We start from the raw sequence: 26,020 nt of genomic DNA, 5'->3' as shown, positions 1-26,020 counted from the left end.
GAAGTCACAAAGCAGAACGTCTACAGCATTTGTAGTAGCAGTGCATTGCCCCTCTGTATATGACGCCGGGTGGAGTTGTACTCCGTGATGGGGGTTATAGTCCACGCGGGGAGCCCGGGGTCTGAGTCGCATGAATGGAGTTTTCCTGTCAGATGGCAGGGGGCGGGGCATAGGACGGAGAGGGGGCGGACAGGGGGCGGGGCGGAGAGCTGGTGACAAACTCAATGAAACTTGTGAGAACCGCCAGTCCAGAGACACGAGCGGCAGTGGCGGGAGGTGAGCGGGGGAGGGGGTCATCATATACCGTATGGGGGGGGTCATATACTGTGTGTGGGGAGGTCATATACTGTGTGGGGGGGGGTCATATACCATGTGGGGGTGCCCGGGGCTGTCATATACCGTGTGGGGGTCCCCGGGGGGGGGGTCATATACCGTGTGGGGGGTGCCCGGGGCTGTCATATACCGGGGGGGGGTCATATACCGTGTAGGGGGAGGTCATATACTGTGTAGGGGGAGGTCATATACCATGTGGGGGTGCCCGGGGCTGTCATATACCGTGTGGGGGTCCCCGGGGGGGGGGTCATATACCGTGTGGGGGGTGCCCGGGGCTGTCATATACCGGGGGGGGGTCATATACCGTGTGGGGGGAGGTCATATACTGTGTGGGGGGGTCATATACCATGTGGGGGTGCCCGGGGCTGTCATATACCGTGTGGGGGTGCCCAGGGCTGTCATATACCGTGTGGGGGTGCCCGGGGCTGTCATATACCGTGTGGGGGTGCCCGGGGGGGTCATATACCGTGTGGGGGTGCCCGGGGCTGTCATATACCGTGTGGGGGGCGCCCAGGGCTGTCATATACCGTGTGGGGGTGCCCAGGGCTGTCATATACCGTGTGGGGGGCGCCCAGGGCTGTCATATACCGTGTGGGGGGCGCCCAGGGCTGTCATATACCGTGTGGGGGGCGCCCAGGGCTGTCATATACCGTGTGGGGGTGCCCGGGGGGTCATATACCATGTGGGGGGCGCCCGGGGGGGTCATATACCATGTGGGGGGCGCCCAGGGCTGTCATATACCGTGTGGGGGGCGCCCAGGGCTGTCATATACCGTGTGGGGGGCGCCCAGGGCTGTCATATACCGTGTGGGGGGCGCCCAGGGCTGTCATATACCGTGTGGGGGGCGCCCAGGGCTGGCATATACCGTGTGGGGGGCGCCCAAGGCTGGCATATACCGTGTGGGGGGCACCCAGGGCTGTCATATACCGTGTGGGGGTGCCCAGGGCTGTCATATACCGTGTGGGGGTGCCCAGGGCTGTCATATACCGTGTGGGGGTGCCCAGGGCTGTCATATACCGTGTGGGGGTGCCCGGGGGGTCATATACCATGTGGGGGTGCCCGGGGGGTCATATACCATGTGGGGGCGCCCAGGGCTGGCATATACCATGTGGGGGTGCCCGGGGGGGTCATATACCATGTGGGGGTGCCCGGGGCTGTCATATACCGTGTGGGGGGGGGTCATATACCGTGTGGGGGGGGGTCATATACCGTGTGGGGGTGCCCAGGGCTGTCATATACCGTGTGGGGGGCGTCCAGGGCTGGCATATACCGTATGGGGGGCGCCCAGGGCTGTCATATACCGTGTGGGGGGCGTCCAGGGCTGGCATATACCGTGTGGGGGGCGTCCAGGGCTGTCATATACCGTGTGGGGGGCGTCCAGGGCTGGCATATACCGTATGGGGGGCGCCCAGGGCTGTCATATACCGTGTGGGGGGCGTCCAGGGCTGTCATATACCGTGTGGGGGGCGCCCAGGGCTGTCATATACCGTGTGGGGGGCGCCCAGGGCTGTCATATACCGTGTGGGGGGCGCCCAGGGCTGGCATATACCGTGTGGGGGGTGCCCAGGGCTGTCATATACCGTGTGGGGGGCGCCCAGGGCTGTCATATACCGTGTGGGGGGGCGCCCAGGGCTGGCATATACCGTGTGGGGGGTGCCCAGGGCTGGCATATACCGTGTGGGGGGTGCCCAGGGCTGGCATATACCGTGTGGGGGGTGCCCAGGGCTGTCATATACCGTGTGGGGGCGCCGTGCGGGTAATTCGCAGTCGTCTGCACTCAGCGCGGGAAGGAAGAAAATCCTCGATCTGCTGAACAGGTTCCCAGCGAGCGTTCGTGCTCCGTTTTTGCGTCCGTTCGCTGTATGTTCCGATGGACGCATGAAATAAAGAGCATTTGGCTGGAGCGTACGGACGATCGCTGGGACTCTGCGTGCCGAGGGCGTCATGCCGGGGGGCTCGAGGCCGTGAGCGGTGGGCGCTGACCCCCAGCTCCCATGTCAGGGCCGCCAACCAGGACTTGTTTTCTACCTGGAAACTTATCCCGTAATCGCGCACAGCCGACATTTTTTCCGGACAAATAGGAGAGCGGTAACTACTTGTAAGTGATCGGCTTCCGGATCAGACGGCGTTACTGGCGATTACTGGGAGAATCGGCTCCAGGACCGCCAGCCGCAAAAACATCCCGACACAGAAAGAAGTCCCCTGTTGTTAGGGCTCTTGATGGGCGTCCGGGGGGGGGGGCAGTGTTGGATGAGCGCAGCTCTGTAGCGAGTAGCAGAAGGGGTTAAACTGGACTCCTCTGCCAGAGGGCACAGCTGCTGCTCCGTCACAGTGTCTTGTATCAGGAGACTTTGTATCCTCGTCTGTATCAGCACAAAGATTACAGGAGACGCGGCCGAGCCCTGCCAGGAGGACTAACTGAGGGGCACCCGAGAGGGGCTGCCGAGTGCATCACTCCTATCATCCCTGGAGCTCACAATCTAATCTCTATCTCACACACAGTGTATTACACCCATCATCCCGCTCTCTGCCTGGTCAGTATCACCCCCATCATCCCGCTCTCTGCCCGGTCAGTATCACCCCCATCATCCCACTCTCTGCTCGGTCAGTATCACCCCCATCATCCCGCTCTCTGCCCGGTCAGTATCACCCCCATCATCCCGCTCTCTGCTCGGTCAGTATCACCCCATCATCCCGCTCTCTGCTCGGTCAGTATCACCCCCATCATCCCGCTCTCTTCCCTCGGTCAGTATCACCCCCATCATCCCGCTCTCTGCCCGGTCAGTATCACCCCCATCATCCCGCTCTCTGCTCGGTCAGTATCACCCCCATCATCCCGCTCTCTGCTCGGTCAGTATCACCCCCATCATCCCGCTCTCTGCCCGGTCAGTATCACCCCCATCATCCCGCTCTCTGCCCGGTCAGTATCACCCCCATCATCCCGCTCTCTGCTCGGTCAGTATCACCCCCATCATCCCGCTCTCTGCCCGGTCAGTATCACCCCCATCATCCCGCTCTCTGCTCGGTCAGTATCACCCCCATCATCCCGCTCTCTGCCCGGTCAGTATCACCCCCATCATCCCGCTCTCTGCCCGGTCAGTATCACCCCCATCATCCCGCTCTCTGCTCGGTCAGTATCACCCCCATCATCCCGCTCTCTTCCCTCGGTCAGTATCACCCCCATCATCCCGCTCTCTGCCCGGTCAGTATCACCCCCATCATCCCGCTCTCTGCTCGGTCAGTATCACCCCCATCATCCCGCTCTCTGCTCGGTCAGTATCACCCCCATCATCCCGCTCTCTGCTCGGTCAGTATCACCCCCATCATCCCGCTCTCTTCCCTCGGTCAGTATCACCCCCATCATCCCGCTCTCTTCCCTCGGTCAGTATCACCCCCATCATCCCGCTCTCTGCCCGGTCAGTATCACCCCCATCATCCCGCTCTCTTCCCTCGGTCAGTATCACCCCCATCATCCCGCTCTCTGCTCGGTCAGTATCACCCCCATCATCCCGCTCTCTTCCCTCGGTCAGTATCACCCCCATCATCCCGCTCTCTGCTCGGTCAGTATCACCCCCATCATCCCGCTCTCTTCCCTCGGTCAGTATCACCCCCATCATCCCGCTCTCTTCCCTCGGTCAGTATCACCCCCATCATCCCGCTCTCTGCCCGGTCAGTATCACCCCCATCATCCCGCTCTCTGCTCGGTCAGTATCACCCCCATCATCCCGCTCTCTGCTCGGTCAGTATCACCCCCATCATCCCGCTCCACTCGCTCACGTGTTCATTGCTCAAGTCAAGTAGAAAGTCTTTTGTTGTTGGAGTCCTGGGTCTCCCCCTCCTCCCAAATCTGAGCCCCTGCCAACCCGCCCTCCCCCCAAATGTGCCACCCGCCCCCTGGCGCCTGCACAGTAATCCCTCATGGCTCTTCCTGGTAAAGTTTGTGCCCCTTCCCCTGCAGGTGACGTCCCCCACATATAACAGCCAGAGCGGACCCCCGATAGATCTGTCCTTCCTGTCCCCAGTGGTGCCCCCTCTCATTTCCTCCCATCCCCCGGTCACCTGCTGGGCTCCGACCAGGAATGTAAGGACGGGTCATTGTCCACTGCCGAGGGGGAGGGGAGGCTGCTGAATGTGGGGGTACGGGGGTGCCAGCCCTCCATTATACACTCAGTGTACAGGGGGCACTGCTGTATCTGATCCTGTACCCTGGGATACTGCCTGACAGCTGTGTATCTAAGCCTCTGCTGTGTGATGCCACTTGCTCCCCTCGTGACTGCAGTGAGTAGAATTTAGGAAGAGCCGGTCAGAAGTGATGATGCAGCAGATGGAGGCGTCTGGGGGGTGAGATAAGCCGCCACCGCCCGAGGGACCCGCCTCGTGCTGAAGGACGGCAGCCGGAGCTCCTCGGGTTCTGGGCCAAGATAATGGGCGTTCTTTACACTGGTATTTACACTCAGACGGGTCGCACACCTGCTGGACATTGCCTCCCCCCCCCGTGTGGTGCGCCCCCTGTGGTGGTTGCCTTCCCATCCCCCCCCCCGTGGGGCGCACCCCCGGTGGTGGTTGCGCCCCCCCCCCCCTTCCCCCCCGTGGGGCACACCCCCTGTGGCGGTTCCTCCCCCTGTGGGGCGCGCCCCCTGTGGCGGTTGCCTCCCCCCCCCGTGGGGCGCACCCCCTGTGGCGGTTCCTCCTCCCCCCCGTGGGGCGCGCCCCCTGTGGCGGTTGCCTCCCCCCCCCATGGGGCACGCCCCCTGTGGCGGTTGCCTCCCCCCCCCCCCCCCCGTGGGGCACGCCCCCTGTGGCGGTTGCCTCCCCCCCCCCCCGTGGGGCGCACCCCCTGTGGCGGTTGCCTCCCCCCGTGGGGTGCGCCCCCTGTGGTGGTTGCCTCCCCCCCCCCCCGTGGGGCGCACCCCCTGTGGCGGTTGCCTCCCCCCGTGGGGTGCGCCCCCTGTGGTGGTTGCCTCCCCCCCCCCTGTGGGGTGCGCCCCCTGTGGTGGTTGCCTCCCCCCGTGGGGTGCGCTCCCTGTGGTGGTTGCCTCCCCCCCCCCCCCCGTGGGGTGCGCTCCCTGTGGTGGTTGCCTCCCCCCCCCCCGTGGGGTGCGCTCCCTGTGGTGGTTGCCTCCCCCCCCGTGGGGTGCGCTCCCTGTGGTGGTTGCCTCCCCCCCCCCCGTGGGGTGCGCTCCCTGTGGTGGTTGCCTCCCCCCCCGTGGGGTGCGCTCCCTGTGGTGGTTGCCTCCCCCCCCGTGGGGTGCGCTCCCTGTGGTGGTTGCCTCCCCCCGTGGGGTGCGCCCCCTGTGGTGGTTGCCTCCCCCCCCCCCCCCCCGTGGGGCGCACCCCCTGTGGCGGTTGCCTCCCCCCATGGGGTGCGCCCCCTGTGGTGGTTGCCTCCCCCCCCCCCCTGTGGGGTGCGCCCCCTGTGGTGGTTGCCTCCCCCCGTGGGGTGCGCTCCCTGTGGTGGTTGCCTCCCCCCCCCCCCGTGGGGTGCGCTCCCTGTGGTGGTTGCCTCCCCCCCCCCGTGGGGTGCGCTCCCTGTGGTGGTTGCCTCCCCCCCCGTGGGGTGCGCTCCCTGTGGTGGTTGCCTCCCCCCCCCCCGTGGGGTGCGCTCCCTGTGGTGGTTGCCTCCCCCCCCCGTGGGGTGCGCTCCCTGTGGTGGTTGCCTCCCCCCCCGTGGGGTGCGCTCCCTGTGGTGGTTGCCTCCCCCCCCCGTGGGGTGCGCTCCCTGTGGTGGGTTGCCTCCCCCCCCGTGGGGTGCGCTCCCTGTGGTGGTTGCCTCCCCCCCCCCCCCCGTGGGGTGCGCTCCCTGTGGTGGTTGCCTCCCCCCCCCCGTGGGGTGCGCTCCCTGTGGTGGTTGCCTCCCCCCCCCCGTGGGGTGCGCTCCCTGTGGTGGTTGCTTCCCCCCCCGTGGGGTGCGCTCCCTGTGGTGGTTGCCTCCCCCCCCGTGGGGTGCGCTCCCTGTGGTGGTTGCCTCCCCCCCCGTGGGGTGCGCTCCCTGTGGTGGTTGCCTCCCTGAAGCCCACTCCTTATGAGATTTTGGTTGACTGGGGCTGCCATGATGTCACTGCTACCATTGGGGCTCCTGTGTGCCGCTGTGGTCCCTGCTCCGTTTTCTGCGGTTGAATCTGCGGCCTGACTGAAGTGCCAGCTCTTGGGCCACCTCCCAGGTCAGGGCCGTTTACAGCCTGTAAAGTTGGGACTTTGCTCCTCAGTTGGAGAGTCGCCCGCGCCGCTCTGTACGTGTTCGGGGTCATGTCCTGGTGACTCGTCACACTGTCAGCCGCCTTGTACAGCAGGAGACCCCCAGTGATACAATGTAACGGGGGGCACTTCCTGTCACTTGTCCCATTGACCTACATGGCTGATAACAGGGGACACTGGTGGATGGTGCCCCCCCCCCCCCCCCGGTGTCATAGACTTCTAATCCTCTGGAATTGTATTCATCCTCTGCTAATTGCTCGTTAGCGCGGTGTTGATTAGGGCTGAGCGGCTCAGTCAGGTCCTGCCCGGCGGCTGCGGCGCTCCGGAGGGATCCGGTGCAGGTTTATGTGGCAGTAAACGGGCCATGTGATGTAGCAGGTGCGCGGGCTGTAGGTGGGTGCTGGGTGCAAGGGGGGGCACATCCTGCATCACATGGGCGTTCCGATACCAGCATCGCCCCCTCACATCTGTGGTACACCACCCAAGGAGGTGACATTAACTCTTTCCTAGGTCACTTCCAGGTGTGACTCGTTAACCCTTCTGCTCCCGTTGTCACACAGTGTTACTGCTCCTGCGCTCACGTCTGGTCGGACGGGTTTTTTGTTCCCTCGTCTGAAATCATTTTTGTTTTGGGCGTTCGTTTAGTTTTTTCTCTCTTTAGTGACAGATCCTGAAAAAACGTCATTGTTACAGCGCGCTGCGATTCAAAAAAGAGCCCGCCGTGGCCACAGAAACCGCCCCACGGTTGGTAAGGTTCGGCGGCTGTGCCCCGCTCCTCGTGTTTCCCTTTGTCTCCATCTTGTCATCCTCGTCACAAGCTGCACCCACTGGCTGTCATCCAGCTTTCCCGGGCCCCTGAGTGGCTCGGCTGTATTATACCCGGGGATGAGCAGCAATGGCCGCCATATCGGTGATCACTCAGCTTTCCCGGGCCCCTGAGCGGCTCCTCTGCTACATGTGCACGGCGGATACGTCAGGACATCTGCTGCGGCTCCTGTGTACTTGGCCTCAGGCAAGGAAGAGAAGCGGAAATGAGCCGCAGCGAGGACGCCGTATCGGGGGCGACATTATACATTCAGGCATCTGCCCCCCGCCCTCTACTGCGTCCATTCACCAGGAGCCGGATTCTGTACCGGGCCCCTGAACCACCCTGCTCTGTGCATGACAGGGGCCCCTGAACCACCCTGCTCTGTGCATGACAGGGGCCCCTGAACCACGCTGCTGGGGCTGACCCTCTATTGAGCAGGAAGATCTTACTGGACCCGAGAGCAGCGGCGCAAAGAGCGCGCCCCACCGCCCCTCGCTCCAGTCCTGTTTTTCTCATCTTTGAATCATAAACGGCCCCAAGAGCTTAAAAATATGTGAATCTGGGAGCGTCGTATAATTTCCTCCTAAACTCAGGAAAACCTGGATATCAGCAGGGCGTGGGGGCCCGAGACAACACGGGGCCACCATACAACAGAAGGGGAGGCGTGTGGGAGACTTCCCAGTACAGAAATTCAGGGGATCCCCAGGGATAGAACCCAGGGCCCCTGTCACCAGTCAGGAGGCAAAAGAGGAGTGCACAGTACAACTTCTCCTGTCCTGTATACTGGGTGTAATCCTCAGTATCTGCTCTTACTCTGTATATATATACACTGCACAGTACCACTTCTCCTGTCCTGTATACTGGGTGTAATCCTCAGTATCTGCTCTTATTCTGTATATATATACACTGCACAGTACCACTTCTCCTGTCCTGTATACTGGGTGTAATCCTCAGTATCTGCTCTTATTCTGTATATATACACTGCACAGTACCACTTCTCCTGTCCTGTACACTGGGTGTAATCCTCAGTATCTGCTCTTATTCTGTATATATACACTGCACAGTACCACTTCTCCTGTCCTGTATACTGGGTGTAATCCTCAGTATCTGCTCTTATTCTGTATATATACACTGCACAGTACCACTTCTCCTGTCCTGTACACTGGGTGTAATCCTCAGTATCTGCTCTTATTCTGTATATATACACTGCACAGTACCACTTCTCCTGTCCTGTGTACTGGGTGTAATCCTCAGTATCTGCTCTTATTCTGTATGTATATATATATATATACACTGCACAGTACCACTTCTCCTGTATACTGGGTGTAATCCTCAGTATCTGCTCTTATTCTGTATATATACACACTGCACAGTACCACTTCTTTTGTCCTGTATACTGGGTGTAATCCTCAGTATCTGCTCTTATTCTGTATATATATACACTGCACAGTACCACTTCTCCTGTCCTGTATACTGGGTGTAATCCTCAGTATCTGCTCTTATTCTGTATATATACACTGCACAGTACCACTTCTCCTGTCCTGTATACTGGGTGTAATCCTCAGTATCTGCTCTTATTCTGTGTATATATACACTGCACAGTACCACTTCTCCTGTCCTGTATACTGGGTGTAATCCTCAGTATCTACTCTTATTCTGTATATATACACTGCACAGTACAACTTCTCCTGTCCGGTATACTGGGTGTAATCCTCAGTATCTGCTCTTATTCTGTATATATACACTGCACAGTACCACTTCTCCTGTCCTGTATACCGGGTGTAATCCTCAGTATCTGCTCTTATTCTGTACATATATACACTGCACAGTACCACTTCTCCTGTCCTGTATACTGGGTGTAATCCTCAGTATCTGCTCTTATTCTGTATATATATACACTGCACAGTACCACTTCTCCTGTCCTGTATACTGGGTGTAATCCTCAGTATCTGCTCTTATTCTGTATATATATACACTGCACAGTACCACTTCTCCTGTCCTCTATACTGGGTGTAATCCTCAGTATCTGCTCTTATTCTGTATATATATACACTGCACAGTACCACTTCTCCTGTCCTGTATACTGGGTGTAATCCTCAGTATCTGCTCTTATTCTGTATATATACACTGCACAGTACCACTTCTCCTGTCCTGTATACCGGGTGTAATCCTCAGTATCTGCTCTTATTCTGTATATATATACACTGCACAGTACCACTTCTCCTGTCCTGTATACTGGGTGTAATCCTCAGTATCTGCTCTTATTCTGTATATATATACACTGCACAGTACCACTTCTCCTGTCCTGTATACTGGGTGTAATCCTCAGTATCTGCTCTTATTCTGTATATATACACTGCACAGTACCACTTCTCCTGTCCTGTATACTGGGTGTAATCCTCAGTATCTGCTCTATGCCCTGCACAGTGCCACCCCTCTCTCCTCCTGTCTGTGCCCTGCACAGTGCCACCCCTCTCTCCTCCTGTCTGTGCCCTGCACGGTGCCACCCCTCTCTCCTCCTGTCTGTGCCCTGCACGGTGCCACCCCTCTCTCCTCCTGTCTGTGCCCTGCACGGTGCCACCCCTCTCTCCTCCTGTCTGTGCCCTGCACTGTGCCACCCCTCTCTCCTCCTGTCTGTGCCCTGCACGGTGCCACCCCTCTCTCCTCCTGTCTGTGCCCTGCACGGTGCCACCCCTCTCTCCTCTCCTGTCTGTGCCCTGCACGGTGCCACCCCTCTCTCCTCCTGTCTGTGCCCTGCACGGTGCCACCCCTCTCTCCTCCTGTCTGTGCCCTGCACGGTGCCACCCCTCTCTCCTCCTGTCTGTGCCCTGCACTGTGCCACCCCTCTCTCCTCTCCTGTCTGTGCCCTGCACGGTGCCACCCCTCTCTCCTCTCCTGTCTGTGCCCTGCACGGTGCCACCCCTCTCTCCTCTCCTGTCTGTGCCCTGCACTGTGCCACCCCTCTCTCCTCTCCTGTCTGTGCCCTGCACGGTGCCACCCCTCTCTCCTCTCCTGTCTGTGCCCTGCACGGTGCCACCCCTCTCTCCTCTCCTGTCTGTGCCCTGCACGGTGCCACCCCTCTCTCCTCTCCTGTCTGTGCCCTGCACGGTGCCACCCCTCTCTCCTCTCCTGTCTGTGCCCTGCACGGTGCCACCCCTCTCTCCTCTCCTGTCTGTGCCCTGCACGGTGCCACCCCTCTCTCCTCTCCTGTCTGTGCCCTGCACGGTGCCACCCCTCTCTCCTCTCCTGTCTGTGCCCTGCACGGTGCCACCTCTGTCTGTTGCGCAGTGCCCTCTTCCCGTCCTGGTATATTTATAGCGCCTCCTGTGCTGTAATCGATGCCGCTGGGTCACATGACTGCTGATCTTTTTAGGCCGCCGTGTTCTCTAGATATGCTTTCTATAAAGCAGGATTAACCCCACGTCTGCTGGTTTGTCCTTTATTTGTTTAGTGAGGACTCCGCCCCCTTGTGCGCAGTCATCTCCCCCCCCCCTTTCTAATATATGCGTGCATAGACTGCGCCAAAGACGCCGACGCGCCCTCAGTGATTGGTGCGCGGAGTGCCTATATTGAACTGCCCCCCGCGCCCCTGGCTTCCTATCTGCCCACCCCACCCCGTGCCCCTGGGTTCCTATCTGACCCCCCTCCCCGCGCCCCTGGCTTCCTATCTGACCCCCCACCCCGTGCCCCTGGCTTCCTATCTGACCCCCCACCCCGCGCCCCTGGCTTCCTATCTGCCCACCCCACCCCGCGTCCCTGGCTTCCTATCTGCCCACCCCACCCCGCGTCCCTGGCTTCCTATCTGCCCCCCCACCCCGCGCCCCTGGCTTCCTATCTGACCCCCCACCCCGTGCCCCTGGCTTCCTATCTGCCACTCCCCCACCCCGCGTCCCTGGCTTCCTATCTGACCCCCCACCCCGCGCCCCTGGCTTCCTATCTGCCACCCCCCCACCCCGCGCCCCTGGCTTCCTATCTGCCACCCCCCCACCCCGCGCCCCTGGCTTCCTATCTGACCCCCCACCCCGCGTCCCTGGCTTCCTATCTGCCCCCCCACCCCGCGCCCCTGGCTTCCTATCTGACCCCCCACCCCGTGCCCCTGGCTTTCTATCTGCCACTCCCCCACCCCGCGTCCCTGGCTTCCTATCTGACCCCCCACCCCGCGCCCCTGGCTTCCTATCTGCCACCCCCCCCACCCCGCGCCCCTGGCTTCCTATCTGCCACCCCCCCACCCCGCGCCCCTGGCTTCCTATCTGACCCCCCACCCTGCGTCCCTGGCTTCCTATCTGACCCCCCACCCCGCGCCCCTGGCTTCCTATCTGCCACCCCCCCCACCCCGCGCCCCTGGCTTCCTATCTGACCCCCCACCACGCGCCCCTGGCTTCCTATCTGCCACCCCCCCACCCCGCGTCCCTGGCTTCCTATCTGCCGCCACCCCCCCACCCCCGCGTCCCTGGCTTCCTATCTGCCGCCACCCCCCCCACCCCGCGTCCCTGGCTTCCTATCTGCCGCCACCCCCCCACCCCGCGTCCCTGGCTTCCTATCTGCCGCCACCCCCCCACCCCGCGTCCCTGGCTTCCTATCTGCCGCCACCCCCCCCACCCCGCGTCCCTGGCTTCCTATCTGCCGCCACCCCCCCACCCCGCGTCCCTGGCTTCCTATCTGCCGCCACCCCCCCCACCCCCCGCCCCTGGCTTCCTATCTGCCGCCACCCCCCCACCCCGCGTCCCTGGCTTCCTATCTGCCGCCACCCCCCCACCCCGCGTCCCTGGCTTCCTATCTGCCCCCCCCCCCCCCCCCCGCCCCTGGCTTCTTATCTGCCACCCCCCCACCCCGCGTCCCTGGCTTCCTATCTGCCACCCCCCCACCCCGCGTCCCTGGCTTCCTATCTGCCACCCCCCCACCCCGCGTCCCTGGCTTCTTATCTGCCACCCCCCCCACCCCGCGTCCCTGGCTTCCTATCTGCCACCCCCCCACCCCGCGCCCCTGGCTTCCTATCTGACCCCCCACCCCGCGCCCCTGGCTTCCTATCTGCCACCCCCCCACCCCGCGTCCCTGGCTTCCTATCTGCCACCACCCCGCGCCCCTGGCTTCCTATCTGCCACCCCCCCACCCCGCGCCCCTGGCTTCTTATCTGCCACCCCCCCCCCCCCGCGTCCCTGGCTTCCTATCTGCCACCCCCCCACCCCGCGCCCCTGGCTTCCTATCTGCCACCCCCCACCCCGCGCCCCTGGCTTCCTATCTGCCACCCCCCCACCCCGCGTCCCTGGCTTCCTATCTGCCACCACCCCGCGCCCCTGGCTTCCTATCTGCCACCCCCCCACCCCGCGCCCCTGGCTTCTTATCTGCCACCCCCCCCACCCCGCGTCCCTGGCTTCCTATCTGCCACCCCCCCACCCCGCGTCCCTGGCTTCCTATCTGCCACCCCCCCCACCCCGCGCCCCTGGCTTCTTATCTGCCACCCCCCCCACCCCGCGTCCCTGGCTTCCTATCTGCCACCCCCCCACCCCGCGTCCCTGGCTTCCTATCTGCCACCCCCCCACCCCGCGCCCCTGGCTTCTTATCTGCCACCCCCCCCACCCCGCGTCCCTGGCTTCCTATCTGCCACCCCCCCACCCCGCGCCCCTGGCTTCCTATCTGACCCCCCACCCCGCGCCCCTGGCTTCCTATCTGCCACCACCCCGCGCCCCTGGCTTCCTATCTGCTGGGGGCGGAGCTGCCTGGTAATCATGTGACTACCGATTGCCCAGATCCTCATCGTTCTGTCTCCCACTTGTACAGACGGCGCGGCCTGTAGTCACTGACTAATACTGCCCTCTGCCGTGGCGGTACTCCGCGCACTGACCACCAGTTGGCGCTAGGTGACACCACATGGGGCAGCCTGTCTGGATTAGAAATCGGTTTGGTGGAGCTTCCCTTTAAATGCATATACTACTCACAGGTTAGGGGCGGGGCTGTGACTACCTGTAGCCTTCATATTTTCCATATTTTTCCGCAGGCCTCGGTAACTTGACGGATCATGACTGCGCCCCCTAAGGACAGGTGAGTCATAGCACGTCCCACAGCGGTCATCTCATGGTTTGGACTGGGAAGATCTTCTCGGGGCCCCTCCGGGGGTTTGGAGGCTCTTGCTGGGACTTGTTTGTTAACCCCATGTCCCCCTTCTCAGGTACAATGGCGTCTGGCTGATATTCTTCATGCTCGGACTCGGCACCTTATTACCATGGAACTTCTTCATGACAGCGACCTTGGTGAGTGAGAGGCTGGGGCCCCAGACAGTGACCGCTTTAGGGCCACACCTGTGTTGGTGAGCCTGCAGTAACAGAATAGAGCACCAATTGACTCCACCCACATCACTGTGTATAGGGCGGAGCTAAGAGAGCACCACCCGTAACCCCAGGTTACAGTGTATACAGATTGTAATGTATGTACACAGCAGAATAGTGAGTGCAGCTCTGGGGTATAATACAGGGTGTAACTCAGGATCAGTACAGGATAAGTAATGTATGTACACAGTGACTGCACCAGCAGAATAGTGAGTGCAGCTCTGGAGTATAATACAGGATGTAACTCAGGATCAGTACAGGATAAGTAATGTATGTACACAGTGACTGCACCAGCAGAATAGTGAGTGCAGCTCTGGAGTATAATACAGGATGTAACTCAGGATCAGTACAGGATAAATAATGTATGTACACAGTGACTGCACCAGCAGAATAGTGAGTGCAGCTCTGGAGTATAATACAGGATGTAACTCAGGATCAGTACAGGATAAGTAATGTATGTACACAGTGACTGCACCAGCAGAATAGTGAGTGCAGCTCTGGGGTATAATACAGGGTGTAACTCAGGATCAGTACAGGATAAGTAATGTATGTACACAGTGACTGCACCAGCAGAATAGTGAGTGCAGCTCTGGAGTATAATACAGGATGTAACTCAGGATCAGTACAGGATAAGTAATGTATGTACACAGTGACTGCACCAGCAGAATAGTGAGTGCAGCTCTGGAGTATAATACAGGATGTAACTGAGGATCAGTACAGGATAAGTAATGTATGTACACAGTGACTGCACCAGCAGAATAGTGAGTGCAGCTCTGGAGTATAATACAGGATGTAACTCAGGATCAGTACAGGATAAGTAATGTATGTACACAGTGACTGCACCAGCAGAATAGTGAGTGCAGCTCTGGAGTATAATACAGGATGTAACTCAGGATCAGTACAGGATAAGTAATGTATGTACACAGTGACTGCACCAGCAGAATAGTGAGTGCAGCTCTGGAGTATAATACAGGATGTAACTCAGGATCAGTACAGGATAAGTAATGTATGTACACAGTGATTGCACCAGCAGAATAGTGAGTGCAGCTCTGGAGTATAATACAGGATGTAACTGAGGGTCAGTACAGGATAAGTAATGTATGTACACAGTGAGTGCACCAGCAGAATAGTGAGTGCAGCTCTGGAGTATAATACAGGATGTAACTCAGGATCAGTACAGGATAAGTAATATATGTACACAGTGACTGCACCAGCAGAATAGTGAGTGCAGCTCTGGAGTATAATACAGGATGTAACTCAGGATCAGTACAGGATAAGTAATGTATGTACACAGTGACTGCACCAGCAGAATAGTGAGTGCAGCTCTGGGGTATAATACAGGATGTAACTCAGGATCAGTACAGGATAAGTAATGTATGTACACAGTGACTGCACCAGCAGAATAGTGAGTGCAGCTCTGGAGTATAATACAGGATGTAACTCAGGATCAGTACAGGATAAGTAATGTATGTACACAGTGACTGCACCAGCAGAATAGTGAGTGCAGCTCTGGAGTATAATACAGGATGTAACTCAGGATCAGTACAGGATAAGTAATGTATGTACACAGTGACTGCACCAGCAGAATAGTGAGTGCAGCTCTGGAGTATAATGCAGGATGTAACTCAGGGTCAGTACAGGATAAGTAATGTATGTACACAGTGACTGCACCAGCAGAATAGTGAGTGCAGCTCTGGAGTATAATACAGGATGTAACTCAGGATCAGTACAGGATAAGTAATGTATGTACACAGTGACTGCACCAGCAGAATAGTGAGTGCAGCTCTGGAGTATAATACAGGATGTAACTCAGGATCAGTACAGGATAAGTGATGTATGTATACAGTGACTGCAGAATAGTGAGTGCAGCTCTGGAGTATAATGCAGATGTTTATTGGGGTGCTGTGTCATGGAGATGTTGGGGGTCTTACTTTAGGCTGTGGTGGGTTGATGGGAGTGCTCCCCCTGCTGGTTGCATGTGGTTATTGCAGCTGAGTGTTGTTGCCCCCCTCAGTATTTCACCACTCGTCTGCGTGAGGACCCCAGTGATGGGACGGCCCGCGGTGCTGGAAATTACTCCGCCCCTTTCAATGCTTCGTCGATGTTGGCCGCTGGCGGTAATCACACGAAAACGAGCGATTTGGAGCTTCCACCGACCGCGCTGCAGAGCAAGTTCAACAACGTGATGACCCTGTGCGCCATGCTGCCGCTCCTGATCTTCACCTGCCTGAACTCCATCCTGCACCGCCGGTGAGTGGCGTATAATGGTCTGGGGGTTATTATAGCAGTAATGGCGCCACATACGCCGGATCCACATGTGACGCCTCCTTCCTTACGCTTTGCTTTCTTTTCTATCCAGAATTTCTCAGAACATTCGGATCGCCGGCAGCCTGGTCGCCATCTTCCTGATTTTCTTGCTGACCGCCATATTTGTGAAGCTCCCTTTCTCGCCGGTCGCGTTCTTCACCGTAACTATGGTCAAAATTGTCTTCATTAATTGTAAGTGAAGGGTAAACATGGGGGGGGTGTCCTCTGCGGCTTTCTGACCCCCCTGTCTTCTCCGCAGCGTTCGGCGCTCTCCTCCAGGGCAGTCTCTTCGGATTGGCCGCCCTCTTCCCAGCAAGTTACACGGCTCCCATAATGAGCGGCCAGGGGCTGGCGGGGACATTCGCAGCGCTCGCCATGATCTGCGCATTGGCGAGTGAGTACCATGTGACGCCCCCCGATGGCCATGTGACCCCTTGGAGGGAGGGCAGGTGACTCTCAAGAACAGCGGCCCCCCTCCCCCTGTACGGAAGATTGCCCCTTATAATAACCCCCTGTGGAGGGATGTTATAATAGTCCAGCCCCTGTAATAACCCCCTGTGGAGGGATGTTATAATAGTCCAGCCCCTGTAATAACCCCCTGTGGAGGGATGTTATAATAGTCCAGCCCCTGTAATAACCCTCTGTGGAGGGATGTTATAATAGTCCAGCCCCTGTAATAACCCCTTGTGGAGGAATGTTATAATAGTCCAGCCCCTGTAATAACCCCTTGTGGAGGAATGTTATAATAGTCCAGCCCCTGTAATAACCCCCTGTGGAGGGATGTTATAATAGTCCAGCCCATGTAATAACCCCCTGTGGAGGGATGTTATAATAGTCCAGCCCTTGTAATAACCCCCTGTGGAGGGATGTTATAATAGTCCAGCCCCTGTAATAACCCCCTGTGGAGGGATGTTATAATAGTCCAGCCCCTGTAATAACCCCCTGTGGAGGGATGTTATAATAGTCCAGCCCCTGTAATAACCCCCTGTGGAGGGATGTTATAATAGTCCAGCCCCTGTAATAACCCCCTGTGGAGGGATGTTATAATAGTCCAGCCCCTGTAATAACCCCTTGTGGAGGAATGTTATAATAGTCCAGCCCCTGTAATAACCCCCTGTGGAGGGATGTTATAATAGTCCAGCCCCTGTAATAACCACCTGTGGAGGGATGTTATAATAGTCCAGCCCCTGTAATAAACCCCTGTGGAGGGATGTTATAATAGTCCAGCCCTTATAATAACCCCCTGTGGAGGGATGTTATAATAGTCCAGCCCCTGTAATAACCCCTTGTGGAGGAATGTTATAATAGTCCAGCCCCTGTAATAACCCCCTGTGGAGGGATGTTATAATAGTCCAGCCTCTGTAATAAACCCCTGTGGAGGGATGTTATAATAGTCCAGCCCCTGTAATAACCCCCTGTGGAGGGATGTTATAATAGTCCAGCCCTTGTAATAACCCCCTGTGGAGGGATGTTATAATAGTCCAGCCCCTGTAATAACCCTCTGTGGAGGGATGTTATAATAGTCCAGCCCCTGTAATAACCCCCTGTGGAGGGATGTTATAATAGTCCAGCCCCTGTAATAACCCCCTGTGGAGGGATGTTATAATAGTCCAGCCCCTGTAATAACCCCCTGTGGAGGGATGTTATAATAGTCCAGCCCCTGTAATAACCCCCTGTGGAGGGATGTTATAATAGTCCAGCCCCTGTAATAACCACCTGTGGAGGGATGTTATAATAGTCCAGCCCCTGTAATAAACCCCTGTGGAGGGATGTTATAATAGTCCAGCCCTTATAATAACCCCCTGTGGAGGGATGTTATAATAGTCCAGCCCCTGTAATAACCCCCTGTGGAGGGATGTTATAATAGTCCAGCCCCTGTAATAACCCCCTGTGGAGGGATGTTATAATAGTCCAGCCCCTGTAATAACCCCCTGTGGAGGGATGTTATAATAGTCCAGCCCTTATAATAACCCCCTGTGGAGGGATGTTATAATAGTCCAGCCCTTATAATAACCCCCTGTGGAGGGATGTTATAATAGTCCAGCCCTTATAATCTCCGCAGGCGGCTCGGAGCCGAAGGACAGCTCCTTTGGTTACTTCATCACGGCGTGTGTGGTCATCCTCCTCGCCCTCCTCTCCTACATGGCGCTCCATAAACTGGTGAGTGTGGGGATCGGTAGAACATCAGGGGGTTTATAGGATGAAGCTGGACGCACATCTGATGACTCGTTACAGTGTGTCAGTCCACAGCAGGGATCGGCAACTTCAGCGCCCCAGCTGCGGTGACACTACAACTCCCAGCATGCACACTTTCTCAGCTGTTCTTGTAACTCCCATAGAAGTGAAAGGAGGATTTTGGGAGTTGTAGTTTCAGAAGAGCTGGAGTGGTGGAGGTGTCTGTGTAATGGGGGGGGTCGGAATCTGTGTAATGGGGGGGGGGGAAGAATAGTATAATGTGTGTCACGGGGGTGCCGGGTTGCGGTATAACATGTGTCACAGGGGTGCCGGGGTCGCGGTATAACAAGTGTCATGGGGCTGCCTCGGGGGTCGCAGTATAACGTGTGTCACAGGGGTGCCGGGGTCGCGGTATAACATGTGTCATGGGGCTGCCGGGGTCGCGGTATAACAAGTGTCATGGGGCTGCCTCGGGGGTCGCAGTATAACGTGTGTCACAGGGGTGCCGGGGTCGCGGTATAACATGTGTCATGGGGCTGCCTCGGGGGTCGCGGTATAACGTGTGTCACGGGGGGGTCGCGGTATAACGTGTGTCACGGGGGGGTCGCGGTATAACGTGTGTCACGGGGGGGTCGCGGTATAACGTGTGTCACGGGGGGGTCGCGGTATAACGTGTGTCACGGGGGGGTCGCGGTATAACGTGTGTCACGGGGGGGGTCGCGGTATAACGTGTGTCACGGGGGGGTCGGGGGTCGCGGTATAACGTGTGTCACGGGGGTGCAGGGGGGGTCGCGGTATAACACGTGTAACGGGGGTGCCGGGGTCGCAGTATAACGTGTGTAACGGGGGTGCCGGGGTCGCAGTATAACGTGTGTAACAGGGGTGCCGGGGTCGCAGTATAACATGTGTCATGGGGGTGCCGGGGTCGCAGTGTAACGCGTGTAACGGGGGTGCCGGGGTCGCAGTGTAACAGGGGTGCCGGGGTTGCAGTATAACGTGTGTAACGGGGGTGCCGGGGTCGCAGTATAACGTGTGTAACGGGGGTGCCGGGGTCGCAGTATAACGTGTGTAACGGGGGTGCCGGGGTCGCAGTATAACGTGTGTAACGGGGGTGCCGGGGTCGCAGTATAACGTGTGTAACGGGGGTGCCGGGGTCGCAGTATAACGTGTGTAACGGGGGTGCCGGGGTCGCAGTATAACGTGTGTAACGGGGGTGCCGAGGTCGCAGTATAACGTGTGTAACGGGGGTGCCGGGGTCGCAGTATAACGTGTGTAACGGGGGTGCCGGGGTCGCAGTATAACGTGTGTAACGGGGGTGCCGGGGTCGCAGTATAACGTGTGTAACGGGGGTGCCGGGGTCGCAGTATAACGTGTGTAACGGGGGTGCCGGGGTCGCAGTATAACGCGTGTAACGGGGGTGCCGGGGTCGCAGTATAACGTGTGTAACGGGGGTGCCGGGGTCGCAGTATAACGTGTGTAACGGGGGTGCCGGGGTCGCAGTATAACGTGTGTAACGGGGGTGCCGGGGTCGCAGTATAACGTGTGTAACGGGGGTGCCGGGGTCGCAGTATAACGTGTGTAACGTGGGTGCCGGGGTCGCAGTATAACGTGTGTAACGGGGGTGCCGGGGTCGCAGTATAACGTGTGTAACGGGGGTGCCGGGGTCGCAGTGTAACGGGGGTGCCGGGGTCGCAGTATAACGTGTGTAACGGGGGTGCCGGGGTCGCAGTATAACGTGTGTAACGGGGGTGCCGGGGTCGCAGTATAACGTGTGTAACGGGGGTGCCGGGGTCGCAGTATAACGTGTGTAACGGGGGTGCCGGGGTCGCAGTATAACGTGTGTAACGGGGGTGCCGGCGTCGCAGTATAACGCGTGTAACGGGGGTGCCGGCGTCGCAGTATAACGCGTGTAACGGGGGTGCCGGGGTCGCAGTGTAACGGGGGTGCCGGGGTCGCAGTATAACGTGTGTAACGGGGGTGCCGGGGTCGCAGTATAACGTGTGTAACGGGGGTGCCGGGGTCGCAGTATAACGTGTGTAACGGGGGTGCCGGGGTCGCAGTATAACGTGTGTAACGGGGGGTGCCGGCGTCGCAGTATAACGTGTGTAACGGGGGTGCCGGCGTCGCAGTATAACACGTGTAACGGGGGTGCCGGCGTCGCAGTATAACACGTGTAACGGGGGTGCCGGCGTCGCAGTGTAACGGGGGTGCCGGGGTCGCAGTGTAACGGGGGTGCCGGGGTCGCAGTGTAACACGTGTAACGGGGGTGCCGGGGTCGCAGTGTAACGGGGGTGCCGGGGTCGCCGCTCACCTCAGTGATCGTTCCAGGAATTCTACAAGTTCTACACGGTGACGAGCGGCGCCATCAACAGCGCGGCTGACAACGTGGAGCTGAAGAAGGATCTACTGCAGCAGGGTGAGCTGGGAACAGCCAGGACGTCCGAAAAACAATCCTTCGTCAGCATCCTGAAGAAGGTGAGTGTCGGCCCCGCCCCTCCTACAAGCCCCACCCCTGTCCCCGCCCCCAGGTAACTTCCCGTCTGTCCGTAGATCTGGGTGCTGGCGCTGTCCGTCTGCCTCGTCTTCACCGTAACCATTGGGATATTCCCGTCTGTCACCGCGGACGTCAAGTCCACCATCGCCGGCGACTCTAAGTGGAGTGAGTACAAGGGCCCCACCCCCCCGTAATGTCCTGATCTTCTGTAACCTGCATAGAGACACCACAGGGAGGGCCACGGGGCCCCCGATACGTCCACCATGTCACGTCCTTCTCATCCACAGACGACTACTTCATCCCCGTCTCCTGCTTCCTGCTCTTCAACCTCTTTGACTGGGCCGGACGCAGCCTGACCTCCCTGGTGATGTGGGTGAGTGCCGAGCAGGGTGTGATGGTCTGCAGAGTATATCAGGAGGTAGCGAGGACAGAGCGATGTTCTGCAGATCTGTAGAGAGGTCAGGGGTGTAATAATCTGCAGGATATATCACTATGTATCTGTCAGGAGGTAGAGGACAGAGCGATGTTCTGCGGATCTCTAGAGGTGTAATAATCTGCAGAATATATCACTATGTATCTGTCAGGAGGTAGTGAGGACAGCGATGTTCTGCAGATCTCTAGAGAGGTCAGGGATGTAATAATCTGCAGGATGTATCACTATGTATCTGTCAGGAGGTAGAGAGGACAGAGCGATGTTCTGCAGGTCTGTAGAGAGGTCAGAGGTGTAATAATCTGCAGGATGTATCACTATGTATCTGTCAGGAGGTAGAGAGGACAAAGCGATGTTCTGCAGATCTCCAGAGAGGTCAGGGATGTAATAATCTGCAGGATGTATCACTATGTATCTGTCAGGAGGTAGAGAGGACAGAGCGATGTTCTGCAGATCTGTAGAGAGGTCAGAGGTGTAATAATCTGCAGGATGTATCACTATGTATCTGTCAGGGGGTAGAGGGACAAAGCGATGTTCTGCAGATCTCTAGAGAGGTCAGAGGTGTAATAATCTGCAGGATATATCACTATGTATCTGTCAGGAGGTAGAGAGGACAGAGCGATGTTCTGCAGATCTCCAGAGAGGTCAGGGATGTAATAATCTGCAGGATGTATCACTATGTATCTGTCAGGAGGTAGAGAGGACAGAGCGATGTTCTGTAGAGAGGTCAGAGGTGTAATAATCTGCAGGATATATCACTATATCTGTCAGAAGGTAGAGAGGACAGAGCAATGTTCTGCAGATCTCTAGAGAGGTCAGGGGTGTAATACTCTGCAGGATATATCACTATGGATCTGTCAGGAGGTAGAGAGGACAGAGCGATGTTCTGCAGATCTCTAGAGAGGTCAGAGGTGTAATAATCTGCAGGATATATCACTATATCTGTCAGAAGGTAGTGAGGACAGAGCGATGTTCTGCAGATCTCTAGAGAGGTCAGGGGTGTAATAATCTGCAGGATATATCCCTATGTATCTGTCAGGAGGTAGAGAGGACAGAGCGATGTTCTGTAGAGAGGTCAGAGGTGTAATAATCTGCAGGATATATCACTATATCTGTCAGAAGGTAGAGAGGACAGAGCAATGTTCTGCAGATCTCTAGAGAGGTCAGGGGTGTAATAATCTGCAGGATATATCCCTATGTATCTGTCAGGAGGTAGAGAGGACAGAGCGATGTTCTGTAGAGAGGTCAGAGGTGTAATAATCTGCAGGATATATCACTATATCTGTCAGAAGGTAGAGAGGACAGAGCAATGTTCTGCAGATCTCTAGAGAGGTCAGGGGTGTAATACTCTGCAGGATATATCACTATGGATCTGTCAGGAGGTAGTGAGGACAGAGCGATGTTCTGCAGATCTCTAGAGAGGTCAGAGGTGTAATAATCTGCAGGATGTATCACTATGTATCTGTCAGGAGGTAGAGAGGACAGAGCGATGTTCTGCAGATCTCTAGAGGTCAGAGGTGTAATAATCTGCAGGATGTATCACTATGTATCTGTCAGGAGGTAGCGAGGACAAAGCGATGTTCTGCAGATCTCTAGAGGTCAGAGGTGTAATAATCTGCAGGATGTATCACTATGTATCTGTCAGGAGGTAGCGAGGACAAAGCGATGTTCTGCAGATCTCTAGAGAGGTCAGAGGTGTAATAATCTGCAGGATATATTACTATATCTGTCAGAAGGTAGTGAGGACAGAGCGATGTTCTGTAGAGAGGTCAGAGGTGTAATAATCTGCAGGATATATATTACTATAATCTGTCAGGAGGTAGTGAGGACAGCGATGTTCTGCAGATCTCGAGGTGTAATGATCTGCAGGATATATCACTGGTTGATGTTCTGCAGATGTTGTGGGTGTTGCTGCCCTCTGCTGGTCAGTGTCAGTACATGAGAAGTAGTGCGGGCAGGATGGGTGTAGTAGTGGCCGGCCTCACCGCTGTCTTGTCCTCTGCAGCCGGGGAAGGACAGTAAGCTCCTGCCCCTCCTGGTGGCGGCCCGTCTGGTCTTCCTGCCCCTCTTCATGCTGTGTAACGTGATGCCCCGCAACTACCTGCCCGTCTACCTGGCTCATGACGCCTGGTACATCTGCATCATGATGCTCTTCGCCATCTCCAACGGATACCTGGCCAGCCTCTGCATGTGCTTCGGCCCTAAGTGAGTACCCCGCCCTTACGGGACTATCACCTTCATCAGGCGGTAGGCAGTTGTCATGCACACAGGGGCACCCTGGGAAGGGGGGGGGGGGTTGGTATAGGTGTCATACACACAGGGGCACCCTGGGAAGGGGGGGGGGTTGGTATAGGTGTCATACACACAGGGGCACCCTGGGAAGGGGGGGGTTGGTATAGGTGTCATATACACAGGGGCACCCTGGGAAGGGGGGGGTTGGTATAGGTGTCATATACACAGGGGCATCCTAAAGGGGGGGGTGTCAGGCGGGTGTCATACACACAGGGGCATCCTAAAGGGGGGGGTGTCAGGCGGGTGTCATACACACAGGGGCATCCTAAAGGGGGGGGTGTCAGGCGGGTGTCATACACACAGGGGCATCCTAAAGGGGGGGGTGTCAGGCGGGTGTCATACACACAGGGGCATCCTAAAGGGGGGGGTGTCAGGCGGGTGTCATACACACAGGGGCACCCTGGGCAGGTGTCATACACACAGGGGCACCGAGAAGTTGGATCGTGCAGGTCATACATGGCGTTGGGGTCTGCCCCATGTTGTCCCCTTCTCACGCCCCTCCTTTCTTTCTGCAGGAAGGTGAATGTTCACGAGGCGGAGACCGCCGGCGCCATAATGGCGTTCTTCCTGTCGCTGGGTCTGGCTCTTGGTGCGGGCTTCTCCTTCCTGCTGAGGAGCGTGGTCTGATTTTAAAGAGCCCTCCACCCCTCTGAAGCCTCGTGGAGTCCAGTGCTACCTCGCGTGTACCTCGTGCACATCATGGCGAATCTCTTCTGCGTCGTGGATTCGTTGCCCCCTATTTAACGTGCTGCCCTCAGAAAGCGCGTTTTGTGCTCCGGGCCCCAAGACAGAGGGGCCCTGGACGGCACCGTGAGGTGCTGGACCTAATGCTAATCTCACAAAGTGCCGGAGCTGCAGTCACTCCACAAGTGTATAACCCCCATCGGAAGCGGGCGTCAGCCATTTTTTTAAGATGTTTGGTCATGTATTCCGCACTAGTATTATTATTATTATTATTATGTATCTGTTGTGTAGATATTTGGGGGCCCCGCCCCTGCGGAGCCGTTTACAGGGTGGAGCCTTACTGACTTCCTCTATTATGATAATTCGCTGCTTTGTTTTCATCTTTTACATTTTGTTCATCTGCAAAAAAAATGAAGAAAACATATTTTTTATGGAATTAACAGAATCCGAGTTTGTAAAATAAGGTTTTACCTTCCTGTTTTGTCTCTTTATTTTATTGTCAATCTGCTCTTATGCAGAGCAGTGTAAAGCATGGGGGTAGGCAGCGTAGAAAGTGGGTTCAGACTCCAGTAGATAATGCAGATAAACTGGAGTCCTAATAGAGCAGAGCTGCAGTGTACAGCATGGTAAAGGGACAGCACAGCCACCAGTCATTGTTAGAACTGCACATCCGGCCTGAGGGAGGGAGGGAAGGCTCTGGGGTCCACGGTTGGGCTCCTGGTTCTGGTGTCCAGACCCTGTGGCTCCCCCGACTTGCAGAGTCCAGTATTACATATAAATACACTGCTCAAAAAAATAAAGGGAACACAAAAATAACACATCCTAGATCTGAATTAATTAAATATTCTTCTGAAATACTTTGTTCTTTACATAGTTGAATGTGCTGACAACAAAATCACACAAAAATAAAAAAATGGAAATCAAATTTTTCAACCCATGGAGGTCTGGATTTGGAGTCACACTCAAAATTAAAGTGGAAAAACACACTACAGGCTGATCCAACTTTGATGTAATGTCCTTAAAACAAGTCAAAATGAGGCTCAGTAGTGTGTGTGTGGCCTCCACGTGCCTGTATGACCTCCCTACAACGCCTGTGCATGCTCCTGATGAGGTGGCGGACGGTCTCCTGAAGGATCTCCCCCCAGACCTGGACTAAAGCATCTGCCAACTCCTGGACAGTCTGTGGTGCAACGTGACGTTGGTGGATAGAGCGAGACATGATGTCCCAGATGTGCTCAATTGGATTCAGGTCTGGGGAACGGGCGGGCCAGTCCATAGCATCAATGCCTTCGTCTTGCAGGACACACTCCAGCCACATGAGGTCTAGCATTGTCTTGCATTAGGAGGAACCCAGGGCCAACTGCACCAGCATATGGTCTCACAGGGGGTCTGAGGATCTCATCTCGGTACCTAATGGCAGTCAGGCTACCTCTGGCGAGCACATGGAGGGCTGTGCGGCCCTCCAAAGAAATGCCACTCCACACCATTACTGACCCAATGCCAAACCGATCATGCTGGAGGATGTTGCAGGCAGCAGAACGTTCTCCACGGCGTCTCCAGACTCTGTCACGTCTGTCACATGTGCTCAGTGTGAACCTGCTTTCATCTGTGAAGAGCACAGGGCGCCAGTGGCGAATTTGCCAATCTTGGTGTTCTCTGGCAAATGCCAAACGTCCTGCACGGTGTTGGGCTGTAAGCACAACCCCCACCTGTGGACGTCGGGCCCTCATATCACCCTCATGGAGTCTGTTTCTGACCGTTTGAGCAGACACATGCACATTTGTGGCCTGCTGGAGGTCATTTTGCAAGGCTCTGGCAGTGCTCCTCCTGTTCCTCCTTGCACAAAGGCGGAGGTAGCGGTCCTGTTGCTGGGTTGTTGCCCTCCTACGGCCTCCTCCACGTCTCCTGATGTACTGGCCTGTCTCCTGGTAGCGCCTCCATGCTCTGGACACTACGCTGACAGACACAGCAAACCTTCT

The 26,020-nt window shown here is 57.1% G+C and overlaps 1 protein-coding gene across 3 annotated transcripts; it reads left to right on the top strand.

The window, feature by feature from the left end:
* The first annotated feature begins 208 nt into the window (after positions 1-208).
* On the top strand, positions 209-24,516 carry SLC29A1 (solute carrier family 29 member 1 (Augustine blood group)). Of its 3 annotated transcripts, none has more exons than XM_040430835.1 (12): positions 209-276; positions 13,332-13,375; positions 13,503-13,584; positions 15,674-15,909; positions 16,019-16,158; positions 16,226-16,360; positions 18,029-18,126; positions 20,470-20,616; positions 20,692-20,800; positions 20,923-21,008; positions 23,071-23,270; positions 23,873-24,516. In XM_040430835.1, exons 2-12 carry the CDS (start codon positions 13,353-13,355, stop codon positions 23,982-23,984), a joined length of 1,368 nt encoding a protein of 455 aa, XP_040286769.1. In that variant the 5' UTR covers positions 209-276; positions 13,332-13,352; the 3' UTR covers positions 23,985-24,516. The 3 variants fall into 3 exon arrangements, with proteins under 3 accessions (XP_040286769.1, XP_040286771.1, XP_040286770.1); XM_040430837.1 differs by lacking the exon at positions 209-276 and adding an exon at positions 3,066-3,078 and having other exon boundaries at positions 23,873-24,114; XM_040430836.1 differs by lacking the exon at positions 209-276 and adding an exon at positions 10,550-10,642 and having other exon boundaries at positions 23,873-24,114.
* Positions 24,517-26,020: the final 1,504 nt, after the last annotated feature.

Source organism: Bufo bufo, chromosome 4 (genome assembly GCF_905171765.1).
Source record: "Bufo bufo chromosome 4, aBufBuf1.1, whole genome shotgun sequence".
Lineage (NCBI taxonomy): Eukaryota > Metazoa > Chordata > Amphibia > Anura > Bufonidae > Bufo > Bufo bufo.
Note: the sequence above shows the minus strand (reverse complement) of the source record. Positions and strands in the feature narration are given on the sequence as shown.